At 42.4% G+C, this 14,698-nt stretch overlaps 1 protein-coding gene across 1 annotated transcript in view; it reads right to left on the bottom strand.

Annotated features, from left to right (window-relative positions):
• PHEX (phosphate regulating endopeptidase homolog, X-linked) overlaps positions 1 to 14,698 on the bottom strand; it is a 192,918-nt gene that overhangs the window by 19,647 nt on the left and 158,573 nt on the right. The window contains exons 15-16 of the mRNA XM_019524133.1: positions 11,511 to 11,569; positions 3,113 to 3,167 (exon numbers count right to left, since the gene is read on the bottom strand). Coding sequence (XP_019379678.1) covers positions 3,113 to 3,167; positions 11,511 to 11,569 — 114 coding nt within the window. The remainder of the gene's footprint in view (positions 1 to 3,112; positions 3,168 to 11,510; positions 11,570 to 14,698) is intronic.

Below are 14,698 nucleotides of genomic sequence, written 5' to 3'. Positions count from 1 at the left end.
CCCCCCACACACACACACACACTCCTGTGGGACACTCCATCCACCCCACCATCTCAGCATTCATAAGCCGCCTGGTACCTTGAGGTATGTAGAAAAAACATTTAAAGCTGTGTCTATGTCCGAATCATCGAATCTCCCTGAATTGATTCAGAGGGTTCTGATTCAATTCAGAGAGATTAAAGGGTCTCCTGATTTGATTTGGGTTTGGTGATTTGGCCACTGAATTGGGCTGAATCTCTGCCGAATTGAATCAGCGACCAAAGCTTCCCACAGCCCTAATATACAGTAGGGCAGTAGTTATATATATAAGTGTCGGTGAGTGAAGCTTGCTCTCACCTCTAAGGCTGTTGGGCAAAAGGTAGATCACCACCTTCGTTGTTTAGCTGAATGCAAGTGAGACTGGGCACACAGAATGGAATAAGAAGACTACAGGGATTTAGGTGCCTCTCCATCCCCGATCTGGATTTGTAGCAGGGTTTGGGCTGGAATTAGGCATCAAAGTGATCACAATAGATTGCTTCACTTCTGAGGATGCTCAAAAGCCTAAGTCTAGGCACATAGGGAACTTTGTAGTCTAAATAGAGGCTCCTCCTGAACTTAAGTGCCTACTAAGGTTTCTGATTTGTGGAGCAGGGTCAATTCAGTTTGCTCTTTGGGACTTAAGTACCTTAGTTCCACCTATGCTCTGTTTAGTGCCCATGGGATTGATCTGGCTTATTGTTACTATGTAATCCTTGTCCTAGTAAAGGGGTAAATGCAGAAGTCTTATCTAAATTTAGGATTTTTTCATCACACTTCAGCTCTAGAGGTACAAGCAGTATTAGAACACTTTTACGGAAAATCTGTTAGCTGCAGAGGTCTAACAATCTATCTGTTTTAGAGTTCCCAACATTGCTATCACTGGCAGTGCTGAGATGGTATTTATAATGATGGAAATTTTTGAGAATTTCCTTAAAGTAGCAAGAAATACAGCTAAAACATAGAATCAGGATATTTTTAAGGGTTATGAATCCTTCCTGTATCTAGCATGCAGGCTCTGCAGATATTAAATTCAATCTGAAATGAATATTAACACAATAAAAGTAATAAGCTAATGTCTCTCACAAAAATGGTTACCATTTGATTATGGTAGGTAGAGATCCAGTTTCGTTCTTTCTGATATACAGATATGCAGACCCCTAATTTAGGTTCTTATCATGCAAATAGAGAGCAGTTGATTTTATTGAAGTTCTATGGAAAATTGATACTATTGATGTTCAGTGCATATTTAATATTTGCATGATCCATTTTCAGCAAGTGTCAATATTTATAACTTGATTTTTATTTTATGCCAGCATTATGTAGGGTTTCTATTAAATGGAGTGACAGGATCTCTAAAATATTTCAAGGACAAACCAATCTGTTGTCTTATGTAAAAAAGATGCATTTGTTTCCTAAATAACATTCTGATGATTATACAAGCATGCCTAATTTGTTTAAGTTAAGGTAACCTTTAAAGAACAGAAAAAAGCAATAATCATTTGAAAACCTCACGGCTTTAGCATTAGGCCAGAAAACCAGTGCACAAAGAAATCTGCTCAAGGGAACAGAGCTGCAGTGAGAAAGCTATTGCAGAAAACAAGTTAACTAGAAAGGGCTTTCCTTTATTCCTCATCACAGCACCAAGGAAAAAATCACCTGGCTTATAAGAATTCACCTTGAACATGAATTTCTTTGTTCCTAAATGTAGTGTTTATCTTTATACACACTGCCAAGTTTCCTCTTTGGAACCACACATCCAAACAGAAATATAACAAAATACAACGTGTTTTATAAAGCTGAACAATGATAATGTATTAAGAATGTGTGTCAGGAGTAACTGGTCTTGTACAACAAGATAATTGACTGAAACGGTTGCCAGGACATTTTCATTGCCACATCCCACCCCATATATAAAAATATTGAATTGTGGAAGTAAATGAGCATGCTTTCACTGAGCATGATTAAAGCTGACCTGTTATTATTTCTCCTCAACTACAGCACCACTTGTATAGAAAAGAGCTTAAGCAAATACTGAGCTTTAAACCCTTGAGTAATGCCACTGTTGACTATTCATGGGAGTACTCCAAGGCCATGCCTACACTGCAAATTTACTGTACCCTGCAGCACTGCTCCAAGCACGTTCTAGTGTTCTGTGCATGCTATCTCCCAGACCAGAAACAATATAACTGAGTTCACATGGCACTGAATGCAGGCCAGTAGGCAATGTCTATTAGCAGTGCTAGTTGTCCTGCCCTCTGTGCTGTTACATTGCTTCCTTTCCAGGAGATAGTGCATGTGGATCCATGTGGGTTTTGTGAGAACACTACTACCAGGGATGGTAAGTTTCTGGTGTACATGAAACCAAAATTAAGCAGATGCTTAAGTGTTTTACTGGATTAAGGCCCAGTATTCTAAGAGATATTTTATGTCTGGATGGGACCCTAAGAAGGACATTAAGCACTTCGGGCCTAATCCAAAACCCATTGAAGACCATGGAAAAACACCATAACGAGGCTGGAAGCAGGCTTATTGGGAATTGAAAATGTTAGCAGAAAAATAATGAAGAATACATGAACAATTCCCTAAATGTATCTCTTAGCTTGGCCACTGGGAGCAGTGCAGACAATGAGCACTGTTGAGGAAATTTGAAGTTTTTGCCTATTTTTCCTGATTTCCAGTTCTCATTTATTTGACTCTGCACGCACACTGCTTCATTCTGCTCATTGTGTCCAGACACCCACACACAGACAATTATTTACAAATTCCTCAGAGAAATTAATCAACAGTTTAAGACAATAGGAACATCCAGTTCCCCAAGAGACAGAAGTATCACACAAGATAGTACCTTCTGTGATCAGTCTCATTTTTCAGTAGACAGAATGAAGTGTGTGTGTGTGTGTCCGTCCGTCCATCTGTCCCAAGGGCTTTCCTGCCTCTATTTTCCTTGGGCAATGCCCTACTGTACATATGTTTTTGGTCTGCCTTACCAGTGCATTCTTGCATTCCACATACTTTCTTTTCTCACATAAAATTTCGTGTCTAACTTTTGTTATACATTTCCAACTTACTGAACATGTCTTTTCTTACTTACCTGGGATATTCTGTTCCCCAAAAGAAAGGTTTTTGGAGTTCTCCTGCTGGAAACCCTGTAAGAGCAAAAATACAAAAGCAATGAGGCAAATTCAGTCCAGATGAAAGACAGAATCCTGAGGATCCATTCTTTCTGGACTACTTCTATATTTAAATTAGGCAGTCATTGGATAAAAAAAAAGCATGAATAAAGCAGAATGTTCGGGGTTGAACTCAGGTTTGCTTAGTTCCCAGCTGAGTGCACAGCCTATAGGCTGAAGTCATATCTTGTGTGTTCTCTTTCATGTAGTAAGAGTTAACTCCCTTACTAAAGACTGATGTCATCCACAAGAAGAGGTCAGTCAACCATTTTGGGTCAGGGGTTGGTTGTTACAATAGAGGTTTAATGAGAACACAGAGTCTTCCTGCTTCTTTCTAAAATCCAGAATAACACATTTTTGTATCTGGCTACACAGAAGTTCAGCTCCTGGTAGAAGGGTAGAAAACACACCCACTCAAAGTATATTAGAGGGGTTAGCGCACCCTCTTGGAAAAATGAAAGAGGTAGATTTGAATCCCTTCAGGACAAGGAGAGCCACAAACCCAATCTCCTTCTTCCAAAGCATTATCGTCAGATACATGTACACCGCCATGCTAGCTCTTTAATTTAGTTGGATATTCTGGTAAAATAGTCTTCAACTGAATATGGTAAGTGAAAATCTGGCTGTGAGTACCATACCAAAGAGGTCATACACAGTACCAGAAATAATTCCTATAAGTCATAAATACCAAGCAAATTCCTGAAATGTAGACAACATTCAACTGAACATACACAATTCACTTCATTGCTAGTGAGATGCTTCTTTATCTAGAGTTCAGCACAGCCACTGTTTAACAGTGCACAACACTACCATAGAAAAAAGATTTTCCCCCCCAAAAAACAGGTATAAATGAGACTATTTACATGCATACTGCTTAGATATTACAGCTTCATGCCATTGTCTTCTTTTAAAAGAAATGGCATATATCTAAAGAGAGAGTATTGTAGGCACATGTCAAGTCACAACTCTGTAGTGTATGAATGAATATGATCATTGTTAATGATAGACCAATTTTTCTGGATTATTCTCTACATACCTATTTTCCACCATATTTTGCTGTCCAAAGAATAGACAGCTTTGCTTCAGTTGCTATGGTTCACTTGTAGAAACCACCTAATCATTGAAATCAAAACCAAAAGCTGTTCACATTTGATAATATCTGTCTTATTTTTTAATTAATAAAAAGGGCACAGAATTTGTAGAGATGAGGTAAATTGTAAAGCAATGTTTCCTCATTTGCCTTCTGAAGTCTTCTAAAAGATTACACTAGATGTAATTCATGTCAAGCAATGCAGTGAGCAGTATGCTCTCCTGGCCTGCCCATCTGCTCATTTCCTGCTGTTGCTCCCTTGCTGCCATGACCACCTGTTTGAAGTTAGTTTATGAAAAGCAATTTTTTTAGACTTATTTTCTGGCATCTTTTTAGGTTCCTCAGATGCCCTGTTGCTCAGAGCATGCACTGTCTGCTTTTGTCTGCTGAAAAATATCTTTACGCAAGTACTGATAACAAGACTTTCATGATCTACTTCTTGCATCACAGCACACCTAGAAGAATAAGCATTCACGGGCAACCCAAATGTTGTTAAACAACTCACATTACTAGCCTTCTCAAGTACCCTGATTACTCTACTCTTTGCACCATATGCAAATGCTAGGCATTGATGAGGTAGCAGGGTTTGTCTACAAAACCACCTGAATTTAGACAGTGGCAAATCAGACATTCTGTGTAGATCTGATCCAAAAACCACAAAGATCAATTGAAAGACTCACAAGACTGAGTTTTGGCACCTGGCAACCTAGTCATAGTAAAGCATTTCTCCCCATTTCAGTCAAGTACAGACTTTCAGAAAGCCTGAGGTGGACGTGGTCTAAGTTCTACACATTACTCTAGGGTATAGGTTGTAGCTGTGTTAGCCTAAGGACATAGGCAGACAAGGTTCTTTGGGTAAATCTGGTATCTTTTATTAGACCAACTAAAATAGTTGGGGAAATTCTTCTTTTCAAGCTTTCGGGTACAACCCCCCTTTGTCAGGTTGAGGAAGCATCTGCAGTTGGTCTGTGCTCTCAGCCTTACCCAGAGAACCTTGCCACATTTTACTGTAAGCACCCTAGGTTAGGTCGGGAGCAAACTGAATAGATGTTTGCCCTTCAGTGGGGGGGGAGGCAGGGACACAGCTTGCCTGCACTGACTGATGCCGGCAGCACAGGTTGCCTGCACTGACTGAAGGTTGGGAGCTCTCCTGCATGCCTCCCAGTTTTTGGTCACTTATACCAGTTTATGTCTTCAAACTGTGACATGCCGTGCAAATAGCTTTGAATGGACCAGACCTGAGATCCGCACAAGGGGAGAGCTCACACTGAGGAGGGTGGATCTCAGGAATGTTTGTTATTTTGTGAAGATATGAACTTTTCCAGCCCTGCAGGACTGGCCCATGGTCTAAATACAGATCATGGGCTGGATATGAAGTGTGGGGCAGAAATTTGGTGGCAACAGTGTTAATTGTTGTGGCTTCTGGAGCTGCAGAAGCCACCACTCCTCCCTCCACCAAAGTTCTGGCCCCATGGCAGCCCCACAGGCTAGATGACATGGCTACAGTGCTCTGGATCCAGCCCACAGGGCTCCCCATGGATTCTGAAATTTGAAAGCAAGACAAGCAATTACAGTTATTGTGGCTCTAAGAACTTCAACAATTAACAATACTTCTGCTTACCATGCTACCAAAATTTTAGACCTGTGGGCTGGATGGCATGGCTCAACAGGCCAAAACCACTCGCAGAACATATCTTGGTCGCCCCTGCTCTAGTGTTTTTTAAGACTAAAATTGGTTGCAAAAGTCATTTGCTAAGTCTGGACCTCTTGCTTGCTTCCCAAATTGTGCAAAGGGATGATCAAGGTACTCACAAAGTCTAAAATGATGAAAAACCCAAAGGATACCAAAGGATCATGTATAAGCACCTGGGGCTTAGGAAAGTTGGGACACTGATTTTTAGGTCTTGGGCTGACATTAGCCCCATCTCTGAGCCCATACAGGAAGGATGGCTTAGGTATGTCTACCATGTGCCCCTGACCCTACCCGTTTACTCCCACTTGCACAAGCCAGAGGCAGAAATCTTGAAAACAGCCCTGTGGGGAATCCCCTGGAGCATCTTCACTGCTTATTTCCAGGTTTGACGTGGGAGAGTAGGAGCAGGTGGATGCAGTGTGCTTGAGAGCAGGACTCCCCTGGATTGTAGGGAACCCAGAGACGAACCTTAGAGACCAGATCCTGGTACAACCACCCAGATCTGCTTGGTTAGCATGTCTAGGAGGAAATAAGAACTAGCAATTGGCTCAGTTTGCAGTTGGTATCTCCCCAGAGGGTAGAGACTGAGCCAGGCTGTGTTCACGCCTTTGTAGGACTCGGTGCCAACCGTGTGGTTTTCCCCCCCTCATTCAAACTTCCTTCTCTCACTCTCTCTCTCTTTTTTTTTTGGTGGGGGGGGGCAGGGGGAGTGATAGGGTTGTAGCAATAAAAATGCTGCTAACTTGAATTAAACTTTTTCCACTCTTATCCTTGCTCTGTAGAAGGAAGCAATTTTCATTATACCCAGGTGTCCTAGAGAACCACCTTCAAACACATTTGATATTGCTGCTCCTGCTGCCTTTCCATTAGCTATCTGCTGAACCCTCTTCTTGCTCAGAATATACTTCCAAAACATTTCCCAGTTTTGCAGGGAATGGAATACACCTGACCTACTTTTAAATTGCGTCGTTCTGAATTTATTTTGAATCTGAAAAAAATAATAGCACCTTTGATCTGCATCAAGGAAAATTGCCTCATACATTTTAATTGTCATCACAACTTTCAACTTATCTCCCTACCAAGAAAGATGGCAGCATGATGAAGTATATTTCAAATGTTAAAACTCTGCACTCGTATCGTGGCCTCCCATCAGACTGCTTTACTATTAATGAATTCATTTGCCAATGAATTCATTAGACAAATGCTACTGACCGCATTTTGCAGATGGATAAACTGATGGACAGGGAGATAGTATTACTTGTCCAAATAAGTAAAAATAATTATATTTAACTTGACTGTACATTGAAATTTAGCCTGAGCAGCAGTGTAATGACATGGTTGGGTGCCCAGGGCAGCTGCCACACAGGACAGCAGTGATTTCTGGTTGCTTGTACCACCGCTGGCACAATTGAGCCATTTTCTTTTTGTACTCCCCCCACCCAAACCTCCCAGTTAGGACCTGGTGTGGTTGCTCTGGTTGCTCCCCCCTAGTTATGCCACTGATCCTGAATCAGAACAAGAGATGCAACCCACAGTAACATGAGAAAACTGGTTTTGGCTTTAAATCTTCAGCTCCATCTCCAATTTCTGCCTTGTATAAATTTTAATTGACTAGGACTGGAGTTAGCAAAACCACTTTTCAAATTACAAGAGTGCCTCTTCCTTTCTGACTAATTGAAATGACTTCCTGAGAATAGCTTTTGAATGGACAGTTAACCTGGTATGTAGACAAGTGTGAGACAGATAAAATGGAGATCCTAAATATACATGCATGTTGTTCAGAATTGTATTAAGCAGATCTCTAATGCATGTCCATAAAGTCTGTACCTGTCTCGCCAATTTCATAGTGTGGACCCACATTGTAAAGCTAAGAATTGGTAATAGATAGACAAAAGATTGTCACCCATTTTATCCTAGTGCAGATGTTGTATCCTCCCAAATTTAACTATTCCATTTTAGAATCATTATGTTTCTTCTTTCTACTAATGGAGATCTGGTGTTGCAGTAGGTGACATTCTTTCTTTTTGCATTAGTACTCAGTAGAGTAATAAGGTAAAATTAAAAACATTCAGAATTTGCCTTTCTGGGATCTTTGGTGCTTCCTTGAACACATGATATTGTTTAATGTTGGTTGGAAATATCAGGGTTGCAGATCATACTTTGAATCATTCTCTTATGCCTAAGTGGGAATGAGCATTGTGCTGGGAGGGGCAGGAAATATGGTGAGGAGAACTACCAAATGCTCAAGGTAGAAGAAATGGCCATCAGTGCTATATTCCTTACTGGAACAGAGATGTCTGTGATGGGTGAGAGAATGCTGGAGAGGCATGGGTATGCTCGGAAGACATGTTGCAGATCCAAAGATTTCTTGTCTAAAAAAAAAAAAAAGTCTAAAGATTTCTTCTTCATCCAAAACAGAACTAAGCTGAGCATAGCTACTATTCAATACCCATGACTCAAAGCAGACAAATGCTTTGTCTCTAGATTCCTTGCAAGCAAGTTTTGTAACCATTTAAAATTCAGGTTGCTACAGTTAGTTGCTTTGATTGATTGCCTTTTATATCTCTGCCTCCTGATTGGATGATCTTGGATTTCTGATGGGAATATAACATTTGTTTCCCATACAGCCTAGACACATAACACAAAGCCTTACCCCAGTGTAACTTATTAGAGCAGAGGTTCTCAAACAGGTTGCCCCAGGAACCTGGCAGAGCTGCTGTGATACCAGCACTACTGCCACCATTACCACAAAATGCCTTCAGTCCCTGACTGCAGTTCTGGTGCCTTTGACCAAGACTGTTCCTATCAGCACAGTGACAACTGCTCCACCTGCCAAAGGAGGTTAGTCTGGACTATGTCAGAGATTGTATGGCAGAGCTGTGCTGTACTCTGAACTTGCCTGGCCCAACACAAGTAGCACCAGAATCCCTGATTTGTAAGAGAGGCTGAGAAGAGGGATCAGTGCTCCCCAAGCTCTCTCTCCGCTATTCATTTTAAAAGCCGTTTTTCCATAAAAATCCCTTTCTTAAAAAATCATTTTAAGAGCTTTTATTTTAATTTAAGAGACACAACTCACTGGAAATCAAGACTGCAAGAAAAAAAAAACCATTTTCTCTGTGTTCCTCTATCACCATGGTTTTCAACCAGAGTGCCACTAAATTCAGAAAACTTATGGAGAGGTTGCCTTGAATCTAAAAAAAGTTGAGAAGCACTGTATTAGTGTTACCCTGGGGAAAGTAAAAGTTGTACTGGTATAAGTTGCAACATATCATTGTCGCGTGTCTGCTTCTATTCAGGAGTGGTCCTCTGTTCAGTGCAAACAATTACCATCTCCCATGACTCAGAGTGGCAAGGCACTATAAGTAGTACCTGCTGCAGCAATAACCTTAGGAAAGCTGATCATCTGTTGCCTCCAGACAAATATAATTTCTATTGGGATATAAACCTCATGTGCATTACTGCATGTTGTGTATCCAGGACCATAACAATCTCTATTCTTTACTTAAAAATCAGTTTACAAATATGCCAGTCCGTAAACCCTTAATTAAAAGTAAAGAGAATACAAACACAACAGTATCTAAGGAGAAGAGGCCATAGCCACAATTTCTGCATTATTTCTCCAACCCCTCAAGCATTCATGAAACAGCTACTAAAAACATAGCCTTAAGAGGTAGTCTACTAGCCTTTGTGAGTGAAGGGCACTGAAAGGTTGTGTATGACCACCTCAGGTATATTTAAATTGTGAATACCATCTCAATTAATAGGAAAGAGTTCTTCCCTGAAACTTTAAGCAGAGGACCGCGAGTCATATGAAATACTGAGGGCCACCCTCCTGATTTCAGCAAATACCTCTGGCATCTAAAAAGGGGCTAGTTTCAGTGTAAATATCATGTTTGTTCTGCATCTTTCTTTGTTAACTTCTCCTTTGCCCACATAATTTGCAAGGCATGTTTACACTTGCATCCCACTCCTGTGCAGTAGCAAATGCCACACTAGATATAAACTTGCTCAAAGAGAGCCATGTAGTTCCTGAGAACAGCCTTAAAAAAACAGTGAGCAATACTAGCCAAATTTCAAGGTCAAACACAAGCAGTACATGAAGGTCAGTACTTATGATATAAAATACAATTGCTTCTATACCCATGACTGATTGGTTACATTTGACAGCTCTCAGCTTCGTGATATAGTTAGGCACAGTGAGTGTGAAATTCAACATCAGTAAGTCTAGCCTCTCATTTTAGCCTTCTCTAATGTGCTGTGTCAGAGCAGCTGGGAGAGCTGAATGATGCTGAAATGTGAAAGGATTCAATATTAAAGCATAGGTAACAGCAACAGCTCTCATTCTGCATTGACTAAACTTTAATATTATTCATACTAAGCATTTGACAAAACTGGGGAGGTTTCTGCTTAAATGGACTTACGTGCTTTAGGGAATTAATCAGTTCAGTGAAATGGTGTCTTAAATGACTATTCAAGGGACCAGAAAAAGAGCAGTTGTTTAATGGGAGTGGTCTTTTATTAAAAGTGAAACAATCTACTTCTAAGACTAATTTTAAGACAAGGAATTGCCTCATAATTGCACCCATTTTACAAATGAGTACATTCCAGCACAGAGAAGTTAAGTGACTTCCCCAGAGGCGCAAGCTATTCAAAAGAGCTGAGACCCAGCGTGTGTGACTGCTAAGTCCCTTCTTTAAACGCAAGACATACTTCCTCTCTATCTCCACTCTGCTGTTTTCATTACATTATTCTTAAGAATTACTCCACTGCATAATAAGGAGCGAGTTAGAAAAATGGTGGGGGAGCCAACTAGCAATCTTTGACAAGGCTGTGTTATGGTACCCCAGCTGTATGCAAAGCCTGCAGCCACAGAAGGGGAAAGGGAATGAACTCTCACAGCTGGGAAATAAAAGAACACAATCATCCATCCTGTCTTAGAAATATAGACTGAATATTGCCAAAGCTTCTTACAAGATCTGAATTCAAAATCCCCATCATAATGAAAGAAAATTGGACACCCAACCCTCCTAGACAGCTTTGAAAATTTCAGCCATATCTCACAGCACCTTGAAACCAGAAAGTGATATGAATAGGCCAGCTAGCCAGAATGTCTTAAAAATAACTGGAGCACTAAAGTTAATGCCAGAGGCCTGTTGTGCTATGATTATGAGATGAGAATGTCACACAGCTGAGATTGAAGGCCAAATGTAGCTCTTGAAAATATTGTTTATGCCCATGGACATCAAAGGAGCTTTGCATATGTGATGGAGATTGAAATGTAGCTTTATTGATTCCTTTGTACCTGTTTTTGGTACCAATATGCTGTATGATTGAAAGATTATGGAATGAATCACTGTTCATATTTCCAAAAGTAACTTAAGATATCTTGATTTGTACATGGCCAAGTAGATACCTCTTAGGGATGATTTTCAGATTGTAAAGTGGCATAACTCCTAGGGGAGTCATGTGAGAATATACAACCTTAAAACATATATCTTTCCAATACATAAGGAAGGGATAAAGGTCAGGTACTCACTGATCTGGTTGGTAGATGCACTATAGAAAGCATTGACAGTAGTAGGACTGGTAAACCACCTGTACAAACAGTAGTAAAAGAAAATATATTGGTTGTCAGTGCTCAGAGCTTATGAATGGAATGAACAAAGATAAAAGGCTAACTCAATTAAATGGCACCAAGAAATTAAAAACCATTAGTTGCATAAAAAGTTAATTATTCTCCCATTCCACATTTGCTATCATTTAAATCTATTGTCTACTTACATTATTTTAAATGAACATAGTCAAAAAGTGCTTAGCAGATTAGGACGAGGCCACACTGGCTAGCACTTATTGTATTTTGTGTTCTTTTAAAAATGATTTTAGAGTTTGTAAAGCTGCCACTCAATGCCAGCCTTGGAGACAGAAGTCCTTTATTTATACAGAACAAAAGCAATACAGACAGCAGCAGTGCAAACTTCTCTTCACACTTATCAGTGCTATAACAGACTCATGGAGAAGCTACCTGTAGAAACCAGAGGAATGAGTACATAGGAATGAACAGATAAACCTGTTCAGTTTTTGGCTTCTTTGAGCTTGTCTGCACGAGGACAATGACAAGTCCTGGTACTAAGGGCCCTGTGTGCAGGGGCAAGCCCTGAGCAGTCTCAAGGGCATACTTCTGGGTTTTGCCTGTAGGCAGGTTATATGGGGAATGCTCAGGCACACTGATACCAGGATTTGCTGCTTTGCAGTAGAAAAGCCATTGCTACAACTTTTGGCAGGACGCCTAGTCATGTTACTTAGGATGATTTCAGTGATATGGCTGAAAGTGCCCTGGGAAAGAGAACACAAGGGAGGCATGGGCTCCCTGAATTGTAGCAGAGCTCCCTGCACACCTGTTGCAGCTGCTGCCACAGGGGCTCCCAAGAAGCCACCATTTTGGTGCCCCCTAAATCAGTGCCTTAACAGGTGGTCTATTCACACATTTCTAGTTATGCTACTGTATAGACATGTCCCATTTGGGAACAGAAGTAAGAAACTACTTCCCATTTGGTAGGCTGCTGCTTTGCTTTTTATCACTGGGCCCCTGGCACACATTACACTTAGGATGCGATTAACAAGCTAATCGCATCTCAAATTGTAACCCAGCCACCCGTTCAGGCAATTAATGGCATCACAAAATGCAAAACCACATGCAATTATTTTGTGGCTGGTTTCCATTGCATTTTAAATTGAACATATGGCAGGGTCCTCACCATGCAGCCTGATGCTGGCTGAATGTCGGGGCTCTGGGACCAGTCCAAGTACAGTCCCGGGGCTGGGACCCACACTCATTGACTGCCAGTGTCATAGGGTACACCCAAAAATTTTGAAATACTAAGGGCAATCTCTCTCCTGCCATGGCTTGATGTTAATAGATATATAATGTGTGGGAGGCTGCCCTGATCTTACTATAATGACCACCTGACTTGTGGTAATGACCTTCTGGGCCTATCACATGGTTCCATACCTCCTCTACACCATGTCCCATGCCTTGCAGATGGCATCCTTATTGTTGTTCAACCTAGTGCTGAAGCAACTCCTAACTGGGCCTTCTGACCCTCAGCCTCTCTCAGCCCCACTCAATCTCTCCCTTGGCTCCCACTCAGACTGCCAGACTCTTTGGTCTCTCCTCCAGCCTCTCTCTGGGCCTTCAGACTCCTCAGTCTCGTGCAACCACTCCCCGGGCTACCAGACCCCTCGGTCTCTCTCTCTGGCCCCTCTCTAGGCTGCCAGCTCCTTTTGGTCCCTTGTCCTGGACCCTTTTAGTTTTCCCAGACACCCTCCAAGCCCTTACACCCATCTGGTCCTGCACTCTATTCCTGGCCCCTTGCTGAGCTACTGGACCCCTCTGATCTTACTATTCTTGCTGGGCCTCACTATGATCCATAGGCCCCTCTCACTGGGCCTCTGGACTCATGCAATCCTGGTCTTGCCTGCCCCCTCCCTGGGCCTCTGGACCCCTGTAGTTCACATGGTCTTCCTTACCAAATGCTTTTCTGTCAAGGTATGCTCACCCTTCACAAGGTAACCCACAAGGCAGTGGGAGCTGAGGCTTTCCAGCACCCCATTGTCACCTTTCCCTGGAGTGGCCCGTGTAAGGCATTTCATGGAGGCCACCTCACCACACCAACCAACTCCAGTACAGTGCAGTTTTAAGTCGTACCCAGGACCAGTCTCCTGGCTCACCTGATCTTCTTTGTCCCTCTCTAGGGTTCCCCTAGATGTCCTATACACCTCCTGGGCTGCTAACCACCAGGCCCCTGGCCTTGGCTTCATCTCCATTCTGAATCCTCCATCTCTGGTCCCCAGCTCACTCTCAGACCCTTGTCCTTGATCCCTCCTCCTCAGACAACCTAGCACCAGTCATCATCATCCTGGGCTGCCCGCTACTTGACCCCTCCCTCTTGGCTGTGGCCCCCTCACAGGGACCTTTGGCTTCTCTTAGGCCCCAGCCCCGCCTCCAGGCCAATCGAGACTCCAGGTTCCCAGTGGGCTATTTCACTCTTTGGCTCTTCCTGGACTTGGGCCCCAGCTTGGACCATTTGAGGTATCCAAAGTCAGCTCCCAAAGCAGCCAGCCCTCTCTTTTCTGTGGGTCTTCCCTCTTGGGCCCCTTCATAGATTATCCCTTCTCTGGGCTCACCCAGATTCCCTAATAGATCTTTCTTACCACAGCCCCCTTTCCTTCTCTGGGCTGATCCCTCAATAGGCCCTGGTGCTCTGCCAGACTCACTGGGTTCACCCAGGCCCTTCCCTAGGTCTCTCACACATCCACCCCTTCTCTCAGGCTACAGACAGACATCACACACATAAACCTGTTTAAGTGATCAGAAGCTGATTTAAACCTGTAACAGAACAGATGTTCTGTGCACATAAACCAATTTAAGAATGGTTGAAACTGGTTTGAGATAAACCTAGTTGAATGTAGTATCAGACTTACCTGATTTGGCTCAAACGAGTTTATGCAATGTCTGTCTCAGACCCCTTCCTGGTTTAAGATAAACCAGACTCCCCCAGCATCCTGGAATGTTCTCTGGACTGGATGGGGCTCTCTGCTCCACAGCAGGGCTGGCTCCTCCCCTCCTGTCTGGCTGGAGCTCCAGAGACTTAGGGCTACTTCCCCTCTCCCCTCACCACTCCCTGCTAAGAAGGAATTCCCCCCCTCCCATCTGCCCTCCTGAGG

The sequence above is a fragment of the Gavialis gangeticus genome, unplaced genomic scaffold, assembly GCF_001723915.1.
Source record: "Gavialis gangeticus isolate Ggan-Ray unplaced genomic scaffold, GavGan_comp1, whole genome shotgun sequence".
Lineage (NCBI taxonomy): Eukaryota > Metazoa > Chordata > Crocodylia > Gavialidae > Gavialis > Gavialis gangeticus.
This window is presented reverse-complemented; position numbering and strand designations above follow the sequence as displayed.